Here is a 24796-nt window from a genome sequence, read left to right as displayed (position 1 = left end):
TTGATTAAAATTAAATCTATTTTATAAATATGTAATTTTTATCTTTTATCTTATTTTTTTCTAGACAGGGTCACACTATACAGTTCAGGCTGGCCTAGAACGTGCAATAATCCTCCTACCTCAGCCTCCTAAGTGCTGGGATGACAGGTGTGTAGCACCATACCTGGCTTTTGTCCTTTTCTTGAGCTCAAATTCATCGTGGAATTTTTCTGATGAGTTTTGGAATATCCCAGAGCTACATTCCTCTTATGCATATATTAAGTTACTTATGAGGAGGTCCAAATAGTTAAATAGGAGGAACACTGTCAAATAATAAGTAATCTAACCATTTTAGTTTTGTTTGTATTGATTTGTCTCATTATTCTTCAAATTGTGCAAAATTCCTAGAAATCTAACCTTACTAAGAATTCCCAAAATTAATGAAGAAACCAGCTGGTGTGGTGGCACACACCTATAACCCCAGCACTCAGGAGGCTGAGGTAGGAAGATTGCTATGAGTTTGAGGCCAGCCTGGGCTACATATTAAATTTAACATCTGTCTGGACTATACAGCAAGACTCTGTCTCAAAAAAATACGAAAACAGGGCAGGGATTTAGCTCAGAGGTGCCGCTGCCTGTCTTGCAAGTGCAAGGTCTTCAGTTTGATCTCTGGTACCAAAAGCAAAACAAAAACAAAAACACCTAAGAAAAGAAAAAACAAACAACAATATCAACAAAACCAGAAGAAGAAGAAACCAGTTTGATCCAAGCATAGTGATGCATGCTTGTAATCTCAGCACCCTGTGAGGTTGAGGCAAAAGGATTTCAAGTTGAGTTCAACCTGGGAAACTTAGCAAGACCTTGTCTTGAAGTTGAAAATGAGGATGAAGTGTAGAGGCAGTGGCTTTAATCCTTAATACAAAAGAAAAAGGGAGGTGGGAGAGGGAGAGAAGTATAATGGCTTTTTGTTCTGTTTTTTTTATTGTAAAGGTTTGTTTGTATTATTTCAGAGTATATATTCATCAGGTAAAAGAAGGATTTTGTCACTTATTAACTGATAACAAACAGACCTCTTTTGAGTTAGAACCTGGACTGGATCTTCTGGAAAGAACATCAGAGAAAGTCTACCTTTAAAACTCATGGGAAAGAAAATTTTTTATCACTTATTCTGCCACAAAGCTTCAGGGCTTTGAAACTTGAGTCCATATCTCTCAATTTAAAAGGGGTCTCCAGCCTTTTGGAACTGTAGACTTGTTGGAGACTTTAAGGTAATGTTAACCAGCAAAATTCTTCCCCCAAAGGAGATGGCATTATAATACACGGTTAGCTTTCCCAAGATCATGAACCTGTAAGTCTTTAGAACCCTGCAGGCCTTATTTTTTGTTTGTTTGGTATTTTTCTTATTCTTCTAATTACTGTCATTCTAACTCTTTTCCTTTCCATATAGGAGAATCCAATAATCTGTGGGTGGTTTTAACAAAGACTATGCTATAGCAAGAAACCAGAGTACTTGTTAGGTCTATGTGTTAATGCTAAAAATAGCTAGAAGCTATTCCATTAACGCTAGTACCTCTCTGTGTTCCCCAAAAAGAAAAACACTGAAATGCTAAAGAAAAACTAGGGAAGTGTTCTTGACATTTTAAATATCACATTCTCAACTTCCCCAGATTATAAGAAATAGGAGTGTAAACATTCCAGTCAATGGCCTTGTTGCTACCAGTTGTAGGAAACCTATTCAGGGCTAGGGATTTAGCTCAGCGGTGCTGCACCTGTTTGGTAAGTGCAAGGTCCTGGATTCAATCCCCTGCACTAAAAAACAAAAACAAAAAACAAAACAATATTTTAAAACCCCCAAAATGCAAAACTATTCAGGTGATGCTTACACAAGATACATTCTTGTTCTTCTAAGCAATATATATTTAAGACCTAGAGCTGTCTATATGGGTGTAAACAACTGCTTGTATAATATCACTGGAGCAGAAGAAGGGTTGCTTGTTCATAGTATGATTATACACATTAACACAGTAGAGCAAGCCCGTGAGAAATTTCTCACTGTGCCTTCTTTTTTTGGTACAGGGGATTGAACTCAGGTCCTTGGTGCTTGTGCAGCAGGTGGTGAAACCACTGAGCTAAATCCCCAGCCCTGTTGTGCCTTCTTTTGGAGATAAACAGATTTATGTTGAAATAGAGTTATTCACATTCAAATACCACCAAGTGGCCCTATTTTCAAGTTCCTGAGGACCTATATTAGATCTCCGCAGAAGTGATTTATTTTGATCTATCCCTCTTGGCTGGTTAAGGTTTTGCTATTTGGCATGACTCAGTCCTGCTTTTCAGTCCTGTTTTCCAAATAGCCTTATCTTTCATCCCTTAATCAGAGGTCAAAGCAGTAGGTGGAGTGGCTCATAGCTATAATTCCAGCATTGGAGAGCGTAAGGGAGGAGGATTTCCGTGAGTTCAAGGCAAGCTTGGACTACATAATAAGTTCAAGTCCAATATGAAATATTGAAGGCCAATATAAAATGAGATTCTCAAACTAAACTACATTTTTCTTATTCATTCTTCTGTTGATGGACATATACAAAGTTTCCAAGAATTAGCTCTTATATATTTTTTTTGTTTTTGTTCTTGTTTTTTGAGACAGGATCTATGTAGTTCAGGGTGGCCTTGAACTCACTATGTAGTTTGGCTGGCTTCGAACTCATGGGAATCCTCTTGCCTCAGCCTACTGTATGCTGGTATTACAGATGTGCACCACTAGCTAGCTATTATAAATTGTGCTATTATAAACGTGGGTATGCATGATAATGATACACAATGTGTTAGCTATTCTTATTCTTTTATTATTTTGTTATGAAATTTTTATTTTCACACAAAATAAAAAATCTGCTAATAAATAGAAGTGGTATAGTTCACTGATTATGTACTTAGCATCTGTGAGGTCCAGCACTCAATCCCTAGTGGTTCCCTACCCACAGTCAATAAATGAAATTAGTACTCGTTTTAAATGGATGAAAACAAGTCAATTTCTACTTAGAAAAGATTTTTAGTGTGGTTTACTCTTGGGTGTAATAGAGTTCAAGTTATATGATACTAAAAAAAAAAACTTTTCCTTTGTAGTACTGGTGATTGTAGGTAGGGCTTTTTAAAAATTTTTTAAAGATAGAATCTTGGGCCGGGGATTTAGCTCAGTGGTTCCACTGCCTGCCTCACAACTGCAAGGACCTGAGTTCAATCCCTGGTGCACCCCCAGCCCCCCCAAAAAGATAAAATATCAAAGTCATTACGTTTCCTAGGCTGGGCTGGGCTACAATTTGTGATCCTCTTGTCTCAGTCTCTCAAGAGTGTTGGAATTATAGGCATGTGCCATCATGTCCCTCAAGTTGTATAGGATTTCAGGTTAATAAGGTGGAAAATTTTTTGAACTCTGCAGTCAATCAGATCTCTAAGATACAAATGGAAAAGACCACCCTCTAACATATGGATGAGAACTTCGTGTTCAAAAAAACACTAAAAGGATCATTAAGGAAATAACTGAAGAGGAAACAAAACACATGATTTGTTTGTGGGAATGGCTAACAACTTGTTTGTTTGCTAGTATCCTCAATGGTAGACGGCAATGTTGGCTGTTTCAAACTTATCTTTTTTGAAGTGGATATCCATATTAGAATGGCTGTGTTACAGACTGCAAAATTAAATGCCACTTTGCAGCATTCTATTCTTTGTGCTTCAACTTTTTTTGTGTGAGCTTCAAACTTTTAAATGTTTTTTTTTGTATATCCTTTTATTGGTACATTTTAGGTGTACAATACAATGACACTCATCATTGGAGACATGCACCTTTATGTACTCTCTTGGTTCTTATTTTTCTTCATTCCCCTGCCCTCCCTTCAACCCCTCCATCCCTCCCTATTTACAAAGACTTGGTTTCCATTTTTTCACTTTCTCATATTAATTCCATTCCCTTCTTTCCTTTCCCCTACTTCTCCCACATCCCCCTCCCCTTTGCCCCATTTCTTCCTATTTCACATTATCTATTATACCTTTTAGTCCTTATTTACACTTTCAATTTCTCACACTAGAGAAACTATTCAGTATTTATACACATGTATCCTATTTATTTCACTTGAGAGTATCACCTCAATGTGCGTCCATTTAGCAATAAATGTCTCTAATTTATCATTTTTGATGGCTCAGTAGTACTGCATTTTATAAAAAATCCATATTCTTGATCCAGTCTCCAGTTAATGGGCATTTGGGCTGCTTCCAAGTTTTAGCTATTACAAATTGTGCTGCTATGAACATGGGTGCACATATATCACTGTGGTATGATTCTTTTAATTCTTTGGGGAAGATACCCAGCAGGGGGATAGCTGGGAGAAATAGGACTTCCAGTCCTAGTTCTTTGAGGTGTCTCCATACTGATTTCCACATGGTTGCACCAGTCTACACTCCCAACAGCAGTGGAGTAGTGTTCCTCTTTCCCCATAGCCCTGCCCGCATTTGTTGTTAATTGATTTCATGATAGCAGCCATTCTTTCTGGAGTGAGGTGGAATCTCTGTGTTGTTTTCATTTGCATCTCTCGAATGACCAGTGATGTTGAACATATTTTCTTATGTTTATTTGCTATTTCTACTTCTTTGTATGAGAAATATCTGTTCATTGCAGATGCCCATTTTTGAATTGGTTCTTTAAATTTAGGAGGTCTGGTTTTTTAAAGTTCTTTATAGATTCTAGATAATAGACCTTTGTCTGAGGAACAGGAGGTGAAGATTCTTTCCTACATTGTGGGTTGTCTCCACACTGTTGGTGGCTTCTCTTGCTGTGCAGAAGCTTTTTAGTAAGAAGAGATCTTACTTGTTGATTGTTTGTGGTAGTTCATGGGCAACTGAGGTTTTGTTCATAAAGTCTTTTCCTACCCCAATATCTTCAAGAGTTCTACCTAAACTCTGTTCCAGCCAGTACAGCATTTCTTCAACTTTCAAATGTTTGCATTTAATTGGTTTTATTAATGAAGTCTCCTATTGAAAATGTCTTTCAATTTCTTGGAACTGTGTTATACTCACTCTAATGTTCTAACTACCTGTATAGAATCATTCTTTGTCTATCAAATTATCTGAGAGTTGAATAAAAAATGAAAACTTACATTACCCAACCAATTTAATATTGAAATGAAACAGATTGCAGTGGAAGAAGACAATAGCACTGCATACATCCATGCTTCAGCCAAACTTTCTTAAGGAGAGGACAACTAAAAGGGGACAATTAACCAGGGACAGTGGCACATATTTTAATGCCAGTACTTGGGAGACTGAGACAGGAGAATTTGCAGTGAACTTGAGGCCAGCCTAAACTACACAATGAGACCTTGTCTAAAAAAAAAGGTGGGGTTAGGGCTGGGGAATAAGTTCAGTGGTTCCACCACCTGCCTTGCAAGTTCAAAGTCCTGAGTTCGAGTCCCAGTACCCAAAAAAAAGTGTGGGGGAGGGGATTTGTTAAACTGAGTTAAGCTTGACTTAAACCTGCTTTTGGGATAGGGAGGAAAGGATGCTTGAAAGGAGGGATGGCATAAAATAAAATAAAATTTGTTTTTTAAAATCTGTTTTTGGACATGCTGATAGTGCTTGGCCAATAGTGGCCTCTACATTTAGAAACTAGTTTAGCTTGTTGTGCAAACAATTATAATCTAACCTAAGAATGTACCTTATAACTAAGCAGTTGAGCATAATCCAATCTTAGTGGCCAAATCCTGAGCCATTCCCAAGTGAAACCTACCTAACTATGCTCAGTGAGGGGAAACCACCAATCAGATTAATTCTGCATGTCATTTCTTGTTTTTCTGGTTATACAAATAACTATCATCATGGAAATGGGGGCATTCTGAATCATTGTATGCAATTATAGAATTTTTGTTCACATAAATCGTGTTAAATTTAATTAATTGGCCTAAAATATTTAAAAATTTTTCTCTATTAATAAATTTAAAAATTCTCACAGTTTACCATTAACTTATGATAAAAATTCTCAGAAAGTGGAAATGAAGCAAACTGCCTCAACCTAATTAATCTATAAAAAATACTCCACCTCAAATGAGCACAACAGTTAATAATGAGAGTGCTCATTGAATCAGAATTTCTAACAAGTGGAATAAAACAAAAATAAGATAGAAAAAGTCTTTTAGAATGAAGAACTAAAATTTTACTTGCAGTTCAAGTAGTTTAATTATATTGACACTCAAAGAATCCACAAAATGAAGTTAAAAATTCTATTGATTTAACAACCTTTGCTTTTTTGGATATAATACCATCATTCAAAAATCAGTGGAAACAGCTTTTGCAAATGGAGAGAGGCTCTCTGGCCTGCCATACCGCCTTGAAAGCTCCCAATCTCTTCTGTAAATTCTGAGGGAAAAAAGGTTGGAAGGTGGTAGGGGGAGGTGGAAAATAATAATTAAGATCTATTATGCATAGGTATAAATTCCCCATGTTGATCATTATGTATGGCAAAGATGTACTCATAAAAAAGTGAATAAAAATCCGTGTATTTCTACACACTAGAAATGAACTATTTGAAGCAAAATTATAGCTCAGAAAATGGAATTCTTTAACATAAATCTAAAAAAATAATTACAGGGTTTGCATGATTGAAACTACAAAAGCACACTGAAATAAATCTTTAAAAAGATTGTAATTCAAGAAATAAGCCACATTCATAGATTAGAAGGGATGTTGGCCAGTGGTAGAAAACACACTTAGCAGGCGCAAGCTTCTGGTTTCAGTTAATCCCCAGTGCCAGAGATGTTGAGGAAAAAAAGGCAATAAGAAACAGCATACCTAACATCAATAAGCAAATATAGCCTATATTATTAGTTATTAGAAAATTTAAGCTACAATGAAATATCATTACACACCTGTTTCAGTGGCTAAAATAAAAAATTATGATAAATAGATATGGAGAATTCAGAGTAATAATGTTGGTGGGGATGTGAAATTATACAGCCATGTTGGAGAAACTGTAAACCTATTTGTCTCACCATGCACCAAACTAAAATCAAAATGGATCAAAGATTTAAATATTAAAACAGAAACACTAAACAGGCTGGAACAGAGGTTAGGTAGAACTCTGGAAGACATTGGTGTAGAAAAATATTTCATGAACAAAACCTCTGTCACACATGAACTAGCACAAACAGTCAACTGGGACCTTATCTTATTAAAAAGCCTCTGGACAGCAAGAGAAACCACCATCAGAGTGGAGAGACAACCAAAAATGTGAGAAAAAATTTTATCAGCTGTTCCTCCAACAAAGGTCTACTATCTAGAATATATAAAGAACTTTAAAAAAAATCAGACCTCAGGCCAGGGATTTAGCTCAGTGGTTTTGTCATCTGCTGTACAAGCACAAGGACCAGAGATTGATCCCTGGTATGAAAAAATAAAAATAAAAAAAAAGTCAGACCTCCCCAATTTAAAGACCCAGTTCAAAAATGGGCATCTGAAATGAACAGACTTTTCTCAGACAAAGAAGTAGAAATTGCAAATAAACATATGAAAAAATGTTCAACATCACTGGTCATTGAAGAGAGGTAAATGATATCAATGGTGAGATTCCTTACTCTAGAAAGAATGACTGCTATCCAGAAATCAACCAAGGGCCAGGGATGTAGCTCAGGGGCACTGTGCCTGCCTTGCAAGTGCAAGATCCTGAGTTTGACCCCTGGTACAAAAGAAAAAAAAATCAACCAATAACAAATGCTGGTGCTGTTGGTGGCAGTGTAGACTGGTGTGCCCACTGTGGAAATTAGTAGGGAGACATAAAAGTATAATTAGAGGTCTCATTTGTTCTAGTTATTCCCCTGCTGGGTAACTTCCCAGAAGAATAAAAGCATTGTACCACAGTGATATATGTGCACCCATGTTTATAGCATCACAATTTGTAATAGCTAAATCTTGGAAACAGCCCAAGTGCCCATCAACTGGAAACTGGATAAAGAAGATGCATACACACACACACACACACACACACACATATTTATAATGGAGTACTACTCAGCCATAAAGAATGAGAAACTAGAGACATTTATAGCTAAGTGGATGTGTATTGAGGCCATACTCTTAAGTAGTTTATTTACAACTACTCTGAGGTAGTTTTTTAAGAAACAAATAGGATAAACATAGTAAATAGCAAATAATTTCTCTGGTGTGAGAAACTGAAAGTGTAAACAAGGATCAAAAAGTATAATAAATAATGTGAACTAGGAAGAAAGGTTCACAGAGGAAGAGGAAGAGGAATTGGGGGTTAGAGGGAAGGAAAGAAGGGAAAAGAAAAGATATAAGAAAAGCAAGATGTGAGAAAAGAAAAGAAAAAAGAGAAGAGGGAAAGGGAATGAAAGAAATCTAGTCACCTGAATAAATAAAGGCAATTGTCTTAATTACTTTCTTGTTGTGGTGACAAATTACCCAATACCCACATGTTAAAAGAGAAGTTTATTTTGCCACATAGTTTGTAGAGATTTCAGTCCATAGTTGATTGGCTCCAAGGCACAATGGCATGGCAGATAGAACATGGAGAAATAGTTCATGGCATGGCAGGCAGGAACCAGAAAGTGATTAAGGAAGGTAGATGGATAAATACTTTTCCAGTGATCCACCCTCAGTGATCCATCTCTTTCCATCAGGTGTCACCTCCCAACATCATACTCAGGTATAAACACATCAGTGGACTAATCTAGTGATGAGTATCACACAACCATGATCCAGTCACTTTACAAAGCCCCATGGTGAGCTTGAGCACATGAGGCTTTGGGAGGATGTCTAGATACAAACCATAAAATGAGGACAAAAGACAGCAATATTTAATAAAACTGAAGAGAGAAATTGTAGGGGCATTGGCCAGAGGTATGTATAAGATTGATGAGCAGAGATAGAGGACTTTGGGGGATAATGTGTATTTATAAGTTAACACATTGAAACATTACATACATGTATTAACCTAAGTCATATGTAACAGGACCATGGATCTAGCTCAGTGGCCTGGCAAGCCCAAAGTCCTGAATTTGATTCTTGGTACTGGGAAAAAATCATATGTAATATTTAGGTTATCAAATTTTAAGGCTTTTATTCTTGTGTAAGCCTCAAGCTTGTCAGTCTCTGTCTGGTAATGTTTTAAATGAGTTTGGCTACCCTGAAAACCTACATAAATGCCTCTTCCATGGAAGGTTCTAAAAGAACCAAAAATTTTTTAAAAAAGAATAGAAAGAAAAGAAAAGAAAGAAAAACAAAAAAAAACTGTTGAGCACAAAAATATTTTTTTTTTAGATGAAGCAGCTGCAGGTGCTTTAACTAGTCATTAACACACATTACACATACAGCTAGATAAACATGTAATATGAACACACAAGACTTGTTTTTATTTTATTATTTATTTATTTTTATTTTTTATTTTTTGGTACTGGGGATCGAACTTGGGTCCTTGTGCTTATGCAGCAGGCAGTGAAACGACTCAGCTAAATCCCTGGCCTGAGACTTGTTTTTAAACCAGAGTGCACTCTCTATATATTGGCCAAGTAGAATAACAATAACACTTTTACAGTTTTTAGGTTCATCACTCTAAACAGATTAGTTAGAATTTTTCCTACAGGTCATCAATTAGATAGTTTGTCTAATAAGATCAGAAAGAAAAAACCCTTTTATACCTGTGAAAGGAAAGACTATTGTTAAGACGGTATGGTATCTACACTGATGGTTTATCTTACTCAAATAGACTTGTTAATAAATTCATAAGGCTTTCTAGGAATATTTTTTGTTTATTCAATGAACTTATGTGATGTGTACTATAAAAGCCAGTCCATTTCTCCTATAAAGCTGGTAGAAGGAAATGAAAGAGGTTAATTTTCAGTTCTGCCCAAGGTGTGCTGCTTTTGTAGAACCTAATGATTGTTTTTGGTCCATGTGCTCCCCATCCTTCATCTCCAAACTGTCCTACAGAGGAAACTGTGGACATTGTTGTCGAATAACTATCAATCATTTATTAAGTGGATGCCTTTAAGAAACATTGGAAATGTGGTTTAAATTGCTTTTCCTCTTTGGATAAAGTTTGATCCATTCTTCTTTTTTGGGAGGGGTTGTACTGGGGATTGAACTCAGGACCTTGCACTTGTGGTGCCACTTACCCATAAGTTTGATCCATTCTGTATGAATGAAAGAAAAACAAATGCACTGGCCCTGCTCACTTAGCAGATGGATAGCTAAAAGACTTCTGAGCTGGTAACCTTAACCTGTGTCCTTGCTATGATGTGTCAGGTTATTCTTGTGGCCATCTTTGTCCCCTTACCAGGATGAAGAGTTGGATATGTCCCTGTTCCTTTTCCAAGTTTTGGGAGGTCAATCCTCTGCAATGAGTTGCACAAATGGTGCCTCACTTGGACCCTACATTGGGTGCCACTTGTTGCTGTTCATGACCATGGCATGGTGCAAAAAATGAGAGATTACTCAGGATCCATTTCCAGTCTGACTTCCAAGAGGGCCCAGAGGGGCTGTCTTAACTGAGAGCTCTCAACGTGAGAGAATCTCAGTAAAAAAACCCAGCCCCAAACTGAAGATTCTGTGGCTTTTCTGTTTTTTCAATTGATAGAAAATGAAGCAAGGATAAAGGACAAAAGAAGGACATCTGTCCAAGAATTCATATAGGGAACAGAAGAAAGAGAGGAGAAGGACAGGGAAAGGTGAGGGTGGTTTGTTATTATGACTGACATTAGGGCCAATCCAAGTGATAATTTGGGAGCATGGGGAATACAAGGGCCAAAGCAGTCATTCCTTAAGGTAAATGTAATTTTTAAATTAATTTTTAAAATTTTTAAATTTCTTTCCCCCATTACCTGTGCACCCTTCACCCCCTCCACTCTTCCCTATTTACATAGATTTCCATTTTTTTTTCTTTTTTCATAATTTTTCCTTTCCCTTCTTTCCTTTCCCCTTCCCCTCCCACCACCCCTATACCTTTGGACCTTTTCCTATTTCAAATTATCAATTATTCATTTTAATCATGTTAAGCCTTATTTACACTATCAGTTTCTCACACTAGAGAAACTATTCGGTATTGACACATGTGTGTCCTATTTATTTCACTTAAGAGTATGGCCTCAATATGCATCCATTTAGCTATAGATGTCTCTAGTTTCTCTTTCTTTATGGCTGAGTAGTACTCCATTTTATAAATAAAACTACATCTTCTTTATCCAGTTTCCAGTTGATGGGCACATGAGCTGTTTCCAAGTTTTAGCTATTACAAACTGTGCCACTATAAACATGGGTGCATATATATCGCTGTGGGGAAGATAATTAATTCTTTGGGGAAGATTCCCAGTAGAGGCATAGCTAGGTCAAATGGGACCTCTAGTCCTAGTTCTTTGAGGTATCTGCATATGGCTTTCCATAGTGGTTGCACCAGTCTGCACTCCCACCAACAATGGAGATGGGTTCTTTTCTCCCTACACCCCCACCAGCATTTGTTATTGGTTGAATTCTTGTTAGCAGCCATTCTTTCTGGGGTGAGGTGGAATCTCAGTGTTGTTTTTATCTGCATCTCTCAAATGACCACTAATGTTGAACATTTTTTCATATATTTATTTTCTGCTTTTATTTCCTTGTCTGAGAAATGTCTGTTCATTTCAGATGCCCATGTTTGAATTGGGTCTTTGAATTTGGGGGGTCTGATTTTTTTCAATTCTTTATATATTCTAGATAGTAGTCCTTCATCTGAGGTATAGCTGCTAAAATTTTTTTCCCACATTGTAGGTTGTCTCTTAGCTCTGTTGGTGGTTTCTCTTCCAGTGCAGAAGGCTTTTAATAAGATGAGATCCCAGTTGTTGATTCTTCATGCTAGCTCCCGTGCTACTGAGGATTTGTTCATAAAGTCTTTTCCTAACCCAATATCTTCTAGAGTTCTACCTAAATTATCTTCTGGCAAGGTTAGAGTTTCCTTCTTAATATTTAGATCTTTAATCCGTTTTGATCTTAGTTTAGTGCATGGTAATAGATATGGGTCTAGTTTTAATCTTTGGGAGGTTGAAATCCAGTTTTTCCAACATCTTAAGGTAATTGTTTTGATCCTACTTACACTTGTGGCCCTATAGACTACCTTTTAATCTACAACCATGTATTCTGGGAGGTTTTAGTCTTGTGGCTTCTTTGCATATCTATCTCACACATACCTCTAGCCAATGCCCCCACAAAAATAGATATTAATAACTAATAATAAGAGAATTTCAATTCCCAGTTTTACTAATGGATAAAATAAAACAAAATAAAAGAAAACAAGGAAACAGGCTAAATGAACCTAACAGATATGTACAGAAAATTCTATCCACCAGGGGAAAAAAAAATACATACTCTTTTCAAGTGTACATACATCATTTTCCAGGATAGAACATATGTTATGACAAGAGAGAAAACAAGCAAATGAACAAATAAATAAGTATAATAAAAAATATGGTAATAAACAAGTCAACAAATTTAAAAGATTGAAATCATGTCAGGTTTTCTTTCAAAAAACAATTATGAAACTAGAAACCATTAACAGGAGGAAAGTGAAAAACAATCACAGAAAGGTAGCAATTAACATATTCCTGAGTAACCTATTGGTCAAAGAAGCAATCAAATGAGAAAGTGAAAGACATCTAGACACAAATGAAAATACTGCCTAGTAACACTTATAGGATAGAAGAAAAATGGTTTTAAGATGAAAATCTAAAATTACAACTTTATTTTAAGAAAAAAATTCCAATAAATAACTTTAACCTCAAGGAATTAGGAAAAAACACCAGAGTTATCAGAAGGATAGAAAAGGCAGAAAAGAAAACCAAATGGAAAATAGTTGAAAAAATAATAAAATTAAGATTTTTTTAAAAAAGATAAAATTGACAAAACTGTATCAAATCTAAAGAAATAAAGACACAAAATCAGAAATGAAAAAGACGTTGCAGCATGTAGCACAGAAATGTAATGAAACATGATTATCATGAGCAATTATGATATGGATAGAACTTAACATTACTTTAGCCACCTTGAGGCATAAGAACCCTGATTCCTTGGTGGTAACTCTACCTGGTTTTTCCTACATACTTACTTAACAAACCATAAGTAGATAAAGCCATTAAAGTCATATGTGAAGCTTAACAATAGGATTATGGTTCAAGGAGTACATCTTATCTTCAGTATTATGAGGTCACTTTTTCCTTAAATCATATGTATCTATAACCCTCTTTCATACCCAAATGACAGAGATCCAGCTGGTTTTCATGCCACCCAGAACCATGCTTCTGTCCTATACCATTTTGTTGTTTCATAAGGAGTTACTTCCTGTTAAGATTTACCTATTTTTGCATGGCTTGATATCTTTTTTATTGTTGAATAATATAAAAGTTTTTTGTAGACATAGCACAGTGTGTTATTCATTTATTAGTTGCGGGACAACTTGTGTGATTCTAGTTCTCAGTTATTTTAAATTGTACTACTATATATGTTCCTATGCAAATGTTTGTGTGGAGTTACACTGTTCCATTGACTGGCTACATACCTAGCATCAAGATCTTCACCATGTTTAGTTTTTGCATTCTACTAGCAATGTGTGAGAGTTCCTGTTGTGTCACCATGCATCTTTACCAAATGGTATTATCAGTTATAAAATTTTCAGCTATTCTAGGGGTTGGGGATTTAGCTCAGTTGCACTGTGCCTGCTTCACAAGTGCAAGGTCCTGAGTTTAATGCCCAGTATTGAAAAAAAAAAAATTTAAGCTATACTAATAGCTGTAAGTGGTATTCCATTATTTTAATTTGAACTGCACTAATGACATATGATATTGAGCATCTTTTCATCTTGTTACTATATTTTCTTTGGTGAGCTGTTTTTCAGATCATTTATCCTTTTTTGTTTTGTTTTATTTATTTTTGAGAGAGAGTCTTGCTTTGTAATTCATTTATTTTTTCATTAGTTTATTGGTACATTTTAGGTATACAATATAGTTACATTTATCATTGGGAATTTGTACCTTTAGATGATATATCTTGGTTATTTTTTCCCCATTCTCCTTCCCTCCCTTCAACCCCCCCATTTACAAATACTTTGCTTTAATTTTTCCTTTTCTCATATTTTTTCTTTTCCTTCTTTCCTTTTCCCTACCCCTCCCACTTCCCCTACCCCTTTAGACTTTTTCTTCCTATTTCACATTATCAATTATTAATTTTTTTGCGGGGGGGGGACTGAGGATCAAACTTGGGACCTTGCACTTGCAAGGCAGGCAGCAGAACTACTGAGTTAAATCCCGGGCCCCTATTCATTTTGATCCTTATTTATACTTTCTGTTTCTCACACCAGAGAAATTATTTGGTATTTACATGTGTGTCCTATTTATTTCACTTAAGAGTATGGGTTCAGTGTGGATCCATCTACCTATAAATGTCTTTAGTTTCTTGTTCTTTATGGCTGAGTAGTACTCCATTTTGTAAAAAAAAAAAACGATCGTTTTTCTTTTCGGTACAGGAATTGAACTCAGGACCTTCTGTTTGTGAGGTAGGTGGCAGAACCACTAAACTAAATTCCCAGCCCTAACCACATCTTCTTTATTCAGTCTAGTCGATGGGTACTTGGGCTGTTTCCATTGCTTTGTAATTCATGGTGGCTTTAAACCAACTATGGAGCCCAGGCTGGCCTCAGACAGCTGGTCAGTGACCCTTCTGCCTTATCCTCCCAAATGCTGGGATTATAGGCATGCCCCCAGGATGCCCAGCCTAGTTTTACATTTTGAATTTAGGTCTGTGATTCATTTAAGGTTCATTTTTGTGAAAGAATGACTTGGTGTTTGACTGCAACTTCTGTAACATCTGTAGGCAATTTTGTAATGACTATTCGTGTGAATGTGGCAATCTATCCATAATGACACAAGTGAACCTTATTGTTGAAAAAGACCATGTTTTAGATATTTGTGTAACAGCTTGTGCGAATGTGTATTTATGTGTCAAAAATGGCTGTATTGTAGATCACTATCTGTTATAATTAATGTACACGTTAGTATAGCTATGGGCAATATTCAGACCCATTTAGCTGTAATGGAACAAAGAAGGACATAAAATACGTTTCAGAGAACATAACGGACTATCATATTAGGAGTAAAATTTGGCTTAAAGTGAGAACGGAATTTTGGAGATACAAATTTATAGCAGAGAACTAGACCCTTTCGGCAATATTTCCCGGGCTTGGTAGGGTCAGTGGGACTTCATACTTTGTTTAGATGAGTTTAAGTGGGGTGGCCTTGAACACAGGCCCAACAAACAGTACTGACAAGATCCTAGGGCCAGCGGTCACTCCTAGAAAAGGCTATTTTCCTCCCTCTATTTTCACCCTCATAAAATTAATATTTTGGGGGTGAAACATTAGGGTCCTTTCCCGAAACGCAATCCTTTTGAGTGTATGCAAGCTTCTGCATGGACAATACATGGAACTGCCCAAGAGTTACTCTGAGATCTCCCGCTCGGCCTGGGAAGGTCAAAGAAGCGCTCACTTCCCTTGGCGGGAGGTGGCAATTGTTTTTTTCACTGTTCCCTTCCTCCTCGCGAGGCCTCCGTAGTTATGAAGTGACTCGATCTCATCGTTCCGTACTGTACCCTAATCAATTTATGAAGAATTTAAAGGCTGTTGATATGGTGCTACACTTTCTCGAAAATCTTATCAGTTAACCCGACACCCACAGAATTACTAGGTGTTCGGCTCCCTGGACCCTAGTATTTCTGAGTTAACCCAGTTTTAGCAGCTAGCAAGTTTAGTGGCACCACCGCTGTCGTAAGTCAACAAAAGTCACGTGAGAAAAACTGGATTTTTCCATTGGTGAATCTGACTGGCTGTAGGGAGAGGTCACGGCAGTTGCGTGGGGTTCACTCTGTGACACTATTTCAACAACTTTGTACCGGCTAAGTTTGTAATTCTAAGAAATCATCCCGGGTTGTCCACCATTGCGATCTTCCGTCTTCCTCCGGTCACTGCTCAACCAGTCTTGTAACCTGATAGTCGAGCTTTGCGGCCGCTGCATCAGCAGCTCTCGTCTTTGCCTCGGAGTTTTTCGCGACCACCCTTCATGGCGGCGATAAAGTTGGTGTTTTAAGTCTCAAACTGCGATAAAGGGTATCATTTCAAACTCTGTTTTTAAGTTGAGTGGGCGTCAACGCGGGAGTTGGAAATTTGCTGCGTTTTAATGAAATCCTGCGGATTGTTGCTCGCTACTGCCGCTGCTACCTTCGGTGATGAGGAAAAGAAAATGGCGGCGGAAAAAGCGAGTGGCCAGAGTGAAGACGCATCTCTTAGCTTGACAGTCGAGGACAGAGAAGCTCTCCGAGAATTGGACAGGTACGGTCCGCGGTCACCGGCAGGTTTTGGGTCTCGACCAACCTGGCGTCACTGTACAAGAAAGCCCGACTGCCGCTCGCCAGTGGTGGCGACGGGAAGTCCGCCTCAGCTTGGCGCTCACCAAGCGGCAGTCGCTTGCCGGGCTTCAGGTTCGGGAAGGGACAGGTTAGTGGCTTTTCGCTAGCGTTAACTGGCCGCGTATGCTTGTCCCCACAGCAGCCTCTTTGGGTTTCTGAGTCGTCACGAAGATGGCGCCAGGACGAAGACCCTTCTGGGCAAGGTAGGGCAACTATTGCGCTGACCGAAGTGCTTACTCTGTCTTTCTGGGCTTGTATCTTGATTTTCCCAGGTCTTGCAACCCCCACGACCAGCCAGGCGTTCATTGTAGTCGCCAACAATGCGCAAGGGCCATTCGGAATTTTTCTTGCCTTTGCTCTTTTGCGCCAGAACGCTTCGTCCACCACCTTGCCACATCTTTCCTAATAGCTTTAGACAGCATTCTGGGACCCGGTTTGCATAGAAGATAGCCAGTTAGTTTAGGGATTTTTGGTTAGGGCAATGGTCCCTGAATTTTAGTATCACAGATAATGAATCCGTAGTTTTCAGAACTAACGACTTACCTTCCATTATTTTTTTCTTTCCACTTGACATATAATTTGTGATGTCTAATATTAACCCAGGCTCTCATACACCTTACCTCAGAAAAACTAAGTTCCATCATTTACTGTGGTGAAGAGTTTGGATTGGTTGCTTCACCTATGTATACTGATTAGTGTATATTTGCGATGAAGTTATAAGTATTTACTTTTTTTGGATTTAGCATCCACACAAACAATGGTACAGATGCTATTTTATGAATGCATGGGCTCATTTTCTCTGTAGAATATTGTTTCCAGAGTATTTGACTAGATACTGGGGAGGTTTCCTTGTTTGTATGTGTGAAAAGTTGGCACTGACATTTAGTTAATGGCTGCTCCTATCTGCCAAGATGGCGGGAAATAGTAGGAAGAGAAATGAAGAAGGGCGCTTTGGTGGAAGGCGGAGATAAAAACGGAAATCTTAGCCAGTTGATTTTAAAGAGCTCTCTGGTGTATAATAAAAATTATTGCCTAGTATTTAAAAATAGAACACCTGGGTCTCTCAAAATTGAAAGCAACATTCTTAAAGCTGGTGTATGTTTATTAGTTATAGCTTATTTAGTTGCTTACTAGTAAACCGTTGCTTAAAGTCCACAGAACCTGTGTTAGATTGAAAGCAACATTTTTAAACCTGCTATGTGTTTATTAGTTGGAGCTCATTTGGTTACTTGCTAATAAAGGATCGCATAAAGGCTACAGAACCTGTTTCTGTCATTTTATCACCCAGCCAAAATCCGCTTAAAATGATACTTTTATTTTTTTTTACCTTATTACCATGAAAGGAGGATTATGTGCAACAAATGCTGCAACAACTCAATGGATATTAAATAATTCTCTTCTGAAATTTTATTTATTGATTGATGCTAGACATCAAATTCAAGGTTTTAAACATGGTAGGAAGTGCTCTACCACTGAGCTATATTCCCAGCCAGTAATTTTATGAAGTTAAAGATTTTTTTTAAAAGGATGCATAAAAACATTATTACTATGTAATTTCATTACATATATATTGGGTAATGTTTAAATCAGGTTAAATATCTTTATGGTGGAAGATTCCAAGATTGTTTTTCTACCTTTTTGAACTATAAAGTATATTACTGTTATCTATTGTTACTGTGCTGTGCTTCTTGCTCCCAGCTAACTGCAACTTACTATCCTGCATCCCTTCTCCCCATTCTGTTCTAAGCCTCTGGTAACCAGCATTCTATTTTCAACTTTTTGACATTGAATTTTGTTAGAGTTGACATGAGTGAGATGGTATGGTACTTAACCTTTCTGTGCTCGACTTACTTTGCTTAGCTAGCATAATGACCCCAAGTTCAACTTTGTTGCTGCAAACATTAGGATTTCATTAACTTTTATGGCTGAATATTATTCCATTGTATACATGTGGCACTTTTTAAAAAATGAAAACTTGCATGAATTTTTATCTATATTTATTTTAGCATAGTAATTTAAAATTTTTATTTCTTTGTTTTGTTTAAGACAGGATCTCATTATGCAGTTCACGCTGGCCAGGAACTCACTATGTAGCTCAGGCAGGCAATCATCCTGCTCTAGCCACCTGAGTAGTGGGATTACAGGAGTAAGGAACATGCTCAACAGTCTTTTTTTGTTTTGAGACAAGGTTTCCCTGCATTATATAGCCCAGACTGCCCTTGAACTCACAATCTTCCTGCCTCAGCTTCCTAAGCACTGAGATTGCAAGTGTGCATTATTAATTTACCAGCCACTGTTATTTTACCTGTAATCTTTTATTGTTTTAGTCACCAGCAAACTAAACAGTAATAATGTTCAGTAAATTCATTTGACTGATAAATGAAACTCAGACTTTGTGTAAATTAGAATTGCTCCATAAATAAGATCTGTGGCAAAATAGTGACCAGCTTTGATATAACATAAGCAGTAGTAACTGTTGGTCTCTCTCTTTTTTTTTTTTCTGGCATCTGGGATCAAACTCAGGACCTTGCGCTCCAAGCGGAGGGCCACTGACCTAAATCCCCGGCCCTCTTGGTTTTATTTAAGAAAAGAATATTTAAGTATCTTCAAAAAACTTGAATACTTTCAAAATTGTCATCCTAATACATTAAAAAAGATTTAAAGTTAAGGAATTTATTTTGGAGTGACTGTTGCTAATTTGGAGTTTGTGGAGTTGCTCACTTTGATAGTATTTAAAAAAATGGGTTTATTTATTGTTTTGGTATGGTAGGGCAGAAATAAATGCAGTCTGATGTTTCATATAGATGATATGGGAAAATACTTTTGTATTTTTATTTTCATTTATTTATTTTTTGAGACAGTTCAGGCTGGCCTTGAACTCACTATGTAGCCCAGGCGGGGCTCAAATTTGTAGCAATTCTCCTGCCTCTGCCTCCTGAGAGCTGAGAGTACAGGTGTGCACCACCATTTCTGGCAATGAGAAGATACTTTTGGGAACTTTAAATTTCAGAATATTAGAAGTTAGATTAATGTCCAATGAATTATACTTAATATTCATTTAAGTTTGGAATGGACTTTACAATCTATGCCATACAGACAGACATTCCTTCACGACCTGCCTGTTTGACGTCCATTCAGATTTATGACACACTGCTAAAACTTAAGACCTGTACTTGTTTGTACAGTTCTTTATTTCTTGTTTTTTTTCTGGTGCCCGGGATCGAACTTGGGACCTTGTGCTTGTGAGGCAGGCAGCAGAACCACTAAACTTAATTCTCGGTCCTATACCTTGTTTATATAATACTGTAATTTTTGGTGTATTGTATCTTACTGTTTTGTTATACATTACAGTTCTGCATGTAACAATATGCAAATAAAAACAAAGTCATCAAGGGCCTGAGATTTAGCTTAGTGGTTCTTCTGCCTGTCTAGCAAGTGCAAGGTCTTGAGTTCGATCCCCAGTACCAAAACCTAAAAAAACAAAAAAAAGTCATCAAGTTGGAGTTTCGTTTGACCATATCTTTGTCTTGAATATTGTAATGTACATATGATATTTAGTTCCTTATTTAGCTAGCAATGCAACTAATGACCCAGTCATAAGGCCTAATTTCTGTACTAGGTTTAAACTATAAGAAACTTATTAAGTATTAGTTGTGAAGGCACGAATGTTTTCTATAAGTCTGATAATAACATTTTAAAGATGAGAAATTGAAGTTCTTTTGTGCTTCCAATTATAGTTTTTTATTAAACACTAAATAATAAGTATTATATTACTATACATTTTCAAAATGAAAATATTAATTTGATTTAATTTCACATAGAGTTGACTCATTAAACTTAACATTAAAGTTATTTAATGTAACGTCACAGTAAATTATGCTATTATATGTGGGCTTAAAGCCTCATTGGAATTATTATTATTATTATTATTATTATTTTTTTTTTTTTTTTTTTTTTTTCCTTACTATTCCAGATTGAATTCAGACCTCAGCCATGCTAGTTAGGGATTTTACCAGCTGGGCTACATCTCCACCCTTTTATGTAGTATGTATATATTTATTTATTGGTTTTTTGAGATGGTGTCTTATTTTCTAGATCAGGCTGGCCTTGAAATCACTATAGCTCAGGTTGGTGTGGAGCACTCTGAGCTCTTTCTGATGCCTCAGCCTCTCTGATGCTTGAATTATAGGCATGCTCCACCACACCTAGCTTCCTTTTTTGTCTTTAAAAATAGTTTTTTTTAGGTATTATTGACTTAGACTAAAATTACATATTTTTATTTATTTATTTATTTTTGGTACCGGAGATTGAACTCACGTCTTTGTGCTTGTGAGGCAGGTGCTGGAGCCACTGAGCTAAATCCCTGGCCCAATATTTTTATTTTTTAAAATTTTATTTATTTATAGTTTTGGGGTAATGGAGTCTGAACTCAAGACCTTGCACTTTCAAGGCAGGTGGTGGAACCACTGAGCTAAATCCCCAGCCCCAAAACTGTATATTTTTAGCATATACAACATTTAAATTTTGACATTTGTATATACATGAAATCATCAGTATAACCAAGAGAGTGAACATGTCTATCACTTCTAGAAATTTCCTTCTGCCCTTTAAAACACTTCCGTTTTCTTCCTCATGTCTTGATATCATTATTATCTACTGTTCTGCTTTTTGCTGTTTTAGTTTTTCCATTCCTGGAATTTAAAAAATGGAATCTTTTACTTTGTACATTTTTTTTTTCTGGGGGTGGTGATTAAAGTGGCTTTTTTAATCATAATTTTTGACTTATTCATGTTGCAATGTAGCAGTCATTTCTTTCTCTTTTAAAGCTGAGTAGTATTTCATTGCCTCACATAATTCTGCATTGCTTCCTGTGAATCACAACATGACAGTGAAATGTTTACCTGGAAAGTTTTAAGTCAGTGTGTCTTCAAACTTTGTTTTTGATTTACTTGCTAGAAGGAATGAGCTGGAGTTCTGGTCAAGGAAGTATTTTTGGTTTTTAGTTTTCTGCTGTAGTTCATAAGCTGCACTAGGTGAAACAGCTGCTATTCCATCGAGTGTTGAACTATTGGTTTCAGGAAATAATTAGGCTAAGAAGGTTAGGTCAGTTTTTACCTATGGGAATTGATTAACTTGGACATTTAAAAATATCATGTATCTATCAATCTATCTTTTTTAGGGATGGGCTAACAAATTTAAGGCTTGCACATTTTAAGTAGGCACCCTCATATCCTAGCTTAGGTTTTTGTCATGCTCCTTCATTTTCTCTGCAAAATGTATGGTAAGACCTTCTTACCACTTTCGCAGAAGCTTGACTTTCACTACTGATTTTCAAAATTTTATTTTTGTCAATATTACTGATCTTTCCGCTTGTTTTCATTTTTATATAGTCTATATAAATTTTATTTATTTATTTCTGGTACTGGGGATTGAACTCAGGATCTTGTGCTTGCCAGGTAGGTGTGGCGCCACTGAGCCACATCCCCAGCCTATTCTACATAAATTTGACTTACAGGTTTTCCAGTTGTTAAGTGTTGACTTACAAACTTTTAAAGCTTTAAAAGTTGTGGTGAACCAGGAATTTAGCTCAGTGGTTTCACTGCCTGCTGCGCAAGTGCAAGGACCCGAGTTCGATCTCCAGTGCGGAAAAAAAAAAAATTAAAAAAAAAAAGTTGTGGTGAAATACCTTTCTCAACTTTTCTAGACATCAGAGATGCTTTATTCTTTGAAGATGTTTTTAATTCCAGTGCTTATTTTCTCTGAGGCCCTGATGTTTAAAAAAACTTAGATGTATGGGCAGGGATTTAGTTCAGTGGTTCTGCTGCCTCCCACACAAGCCCAAGGTCCTGAGTTTGATCTCCGGTACCAAAAAAACCCCCCAAAAACCCAAAAAACATATGCAAATTCTTACAATAGTTATAACAAACCCTCATAATGATCCTTTAAAAATTTTCCACCTAAAGGATTTTTGTTTTTATTTTACTTCTTATTTGCAGTACAGTGTTAGGGCTTTTAGATGAAATACAAATTAGCAGTAAATACTGTAACAAGTACTTTTAAAAATCAAAGTAGGGCCGGGGATTTAGTTCAGTGGTTTCGCTGCCTGCTGTGCAAGTGCAAGTACCCAAGTTCGATCCCTGGTACCAAAAAAAAAAAAATCAATTGTAAATGTTCTTTTGTATGTCCTTTTATTAGTACATTTTAGGTATACAGTATAATGACATTCATCATTGGAGATATGCACCTTTCTGTACTCTCTTGGTTCTTATTTTTTTCCCCTTTCCCCTGCCCTCCCTTCAACCCCTCCATCCCTCCCTATTTACAAAGACGTTGTTTCCATTTTTCCATTTTCTCATACTAATTCCATTACCTTTTTTCCTTTCCCCTGTCCCTCCCACCTCCCCTTCCCCTTTGCCCCTTTTCTTCCTATTTCACATTATCTGTCATACCTTTTAGTCCTTATTTACACTTTCAGTTTCTCACACTAGAGAAACTATTCGGTATTTACACGTGTGTCCTATTTATTTCACTTAAGAGTATCGCCTCAATGTGCATCCATTTAGCTATAAAATGTCTCTAACTTCTCATTTCTTATGGATGAGTAGTACTCCATTTTATTAAAAAACCCATGTTTTCTTAATCCAGTCTCCAATTAATGGACATTTGGGCTCTTTCCAAGTTTTAGCTCTTATAAACTGTGCTGCTATGGACATGGGTGCACACATATCACTGTGGTATGATTCTTTTGATTCTTTAGGGAAGATACCCAGCAGGAGAATAGCTGGGTCAAATGGGACTTCCAGTCCTAGTTCTTTGAGGAATCTCCATACTGATTTCCACAGTGGTTGCACCAGTCTGCACTCCCACCAGCAGTGGAGCAGGGTTCCTCTTTCCCCACAGCCCCACCAGCATTTGTTATTGGTTGATTTCATGATAGCAGCCATTCTTCCTGGATTGAGGTGGAATCTCAGTGTTGTTTTCATTTGCATCTCTCAAATGACCAGTGATGTTGAACATTTATTCATATGTTTATTTGCCATTTCTATTCTTTGAGAAATGTCTGTTCATTTCAGATGCCCATTTTTGGATTGGCTCTTTAAATTGAGGAGGTCTGATTTTTTTTTTTTTAAGTTCTTTATAGATTCTAAATAGTAGAGTTTTGTCTGAGGGAACGCTGGTGAAAATTTTTTCCCATATTGTAGGTTGTCTCTTCACACTGTTGGTGGTTTCTCTTGCTGTGCAGAAGCTTTTTAGTAAGAAGAGATCCCGCTTGTTGACTGTGCTAGTTCATGGGTGATTGAAGTTTTGTTCATAAAGTCTTTTCCTACACCAATGTCTTTTAAGAGTTCTACCTAACCTCTGATCCAGCCGGTTCAGTGTTTATGTTTTTATATTTAGATCTTTAATCCATTTCAATTTTAGATTAGTGCATGGTGAGAGATATAGGTCTGGTTTTAGTCTTTGGCACGTTGAAGCCCAATTTCTCCAGCACCATTTATTAAAGAGCCTGTCTTTCCTCCAGTTGAGGGTATTTGGCTCCTCTGTCAAAGATGGAGTGGCTGAGTGTGCCTGGAGTTGCTTCTGCATCTTCTAATCTGTTCCACTGGTCCTCAGGTCTGTTTCTTTGCCAGTGCCATGCTGTTTTTAATCACTGAAGCTTTGTAGTGTAGTTTCAAGTTGGGGGTTGTAATACCCCCTGCCATATCTCTGTTACCTAGAACTGCTTTTGTTATTCTGGGTCTCTTAGTGTTACAAATGAATTTTTGGATTGTTTTCTCCAGATCCATGAAGTGTGCTGCTGGGATTTCAAATGGGATTGCATTGAATCTATATAGAAGTTTTGGAAGTATGACCATTTTCATTATGTTGATCCTTCCTACCCAGGAGCAAGGGATGTCTTTCCATTTTCTGATATCCCTTTCAGTCTTTTTTTTCAAAGTGCTATAATTTTCACAGAAGAGGTCTTTGATTTCTTTTGTTAGGTTGATTGCTAGATATTTCAGTTTTTTGGATGCTATTGTGAAAGGAATTGTTTGCTGTATTTCTCTCAGTGAGTCTGTTGTTCATGTAGAGGAAAGCTATTGATTGTATCCAGCTACTTTACTGAATTTGGTTATTAAGTCTAGAAGACTTTTGGTGGAGTTCTTGGAGTCTTCTATATAGAGTATCATGTCATCTGCAAATAATGACAGTTTGACTTCTTCATTTCCTATCTTTATTCCTTTTATTTCTTTCTCTTTTCTAATTGCTGTGGCTAATGTTTCCAAAACTATATTGAAAAGGAGTGGTGATAGTGTACATCCTTGTTTTCTCCCCGATTTTAGTGTGAAGGATTTCAGCTTTT

At 36.9% G+C, this 24796-nt stretch overlaps 1 protein-coding gene across 9 annotated transcripts in view; it reads left to right on the top strand.

Moving 5' to 3' along the window:
• Positions 1-15852: 15852 nt before the first annotated feature.
• The window catches only part of LOC147828441 (histone demethylase UTY-like), a 258477-nt gene continuing 249533 nt past the window's right edge, over positions 15853-24796 (top strand). For 7 of the 9 annotated variants that reach the window (XR_015450784.1, XM_087209911.1, XM_087209915.1 and 4 more), the window contains exons 1-2: positions 15854-16375; positions 16592-16655. Coding sequence is in view for 8 of the 9 variants with exons in the window: in XM_087209911.1 (XP_087066037.1) it covers positions 16224-16375; positions 16592-16655 (216 nt within the window). In the remaining variant the exon portion in view is untranslated. Of the gene's footprint in view, positions 16376-16591; positions 16656-24796 lie in introns of all 9 variants that reach the window. The other 2 variants (XM_087209914.1, XM_087209909.1) reach the window with 2 other exon arrangements.

This window comes from Heterocephalus glaber, unplaced genomic scaffold (assembly GCF_053883595.1).
Source record: "Heterocephalus glaber isolate CG9 unplaced genomic scaffold, H.glaber_assembly_v1.0 deba00001072, whole genome shotgun sequence".
Lineage (NCBI taxonomy): Eukaryota > Metazoa > Chordata > Mammalia > Rodentia > Bathyergidae > Heterocephalus > Heterocephalus glaber.
The sequence above is the reverse complement of the archived record's forward strand: the minus strand, read 5'-3'. Positions and strand labels throughout refer to the sequence as shown.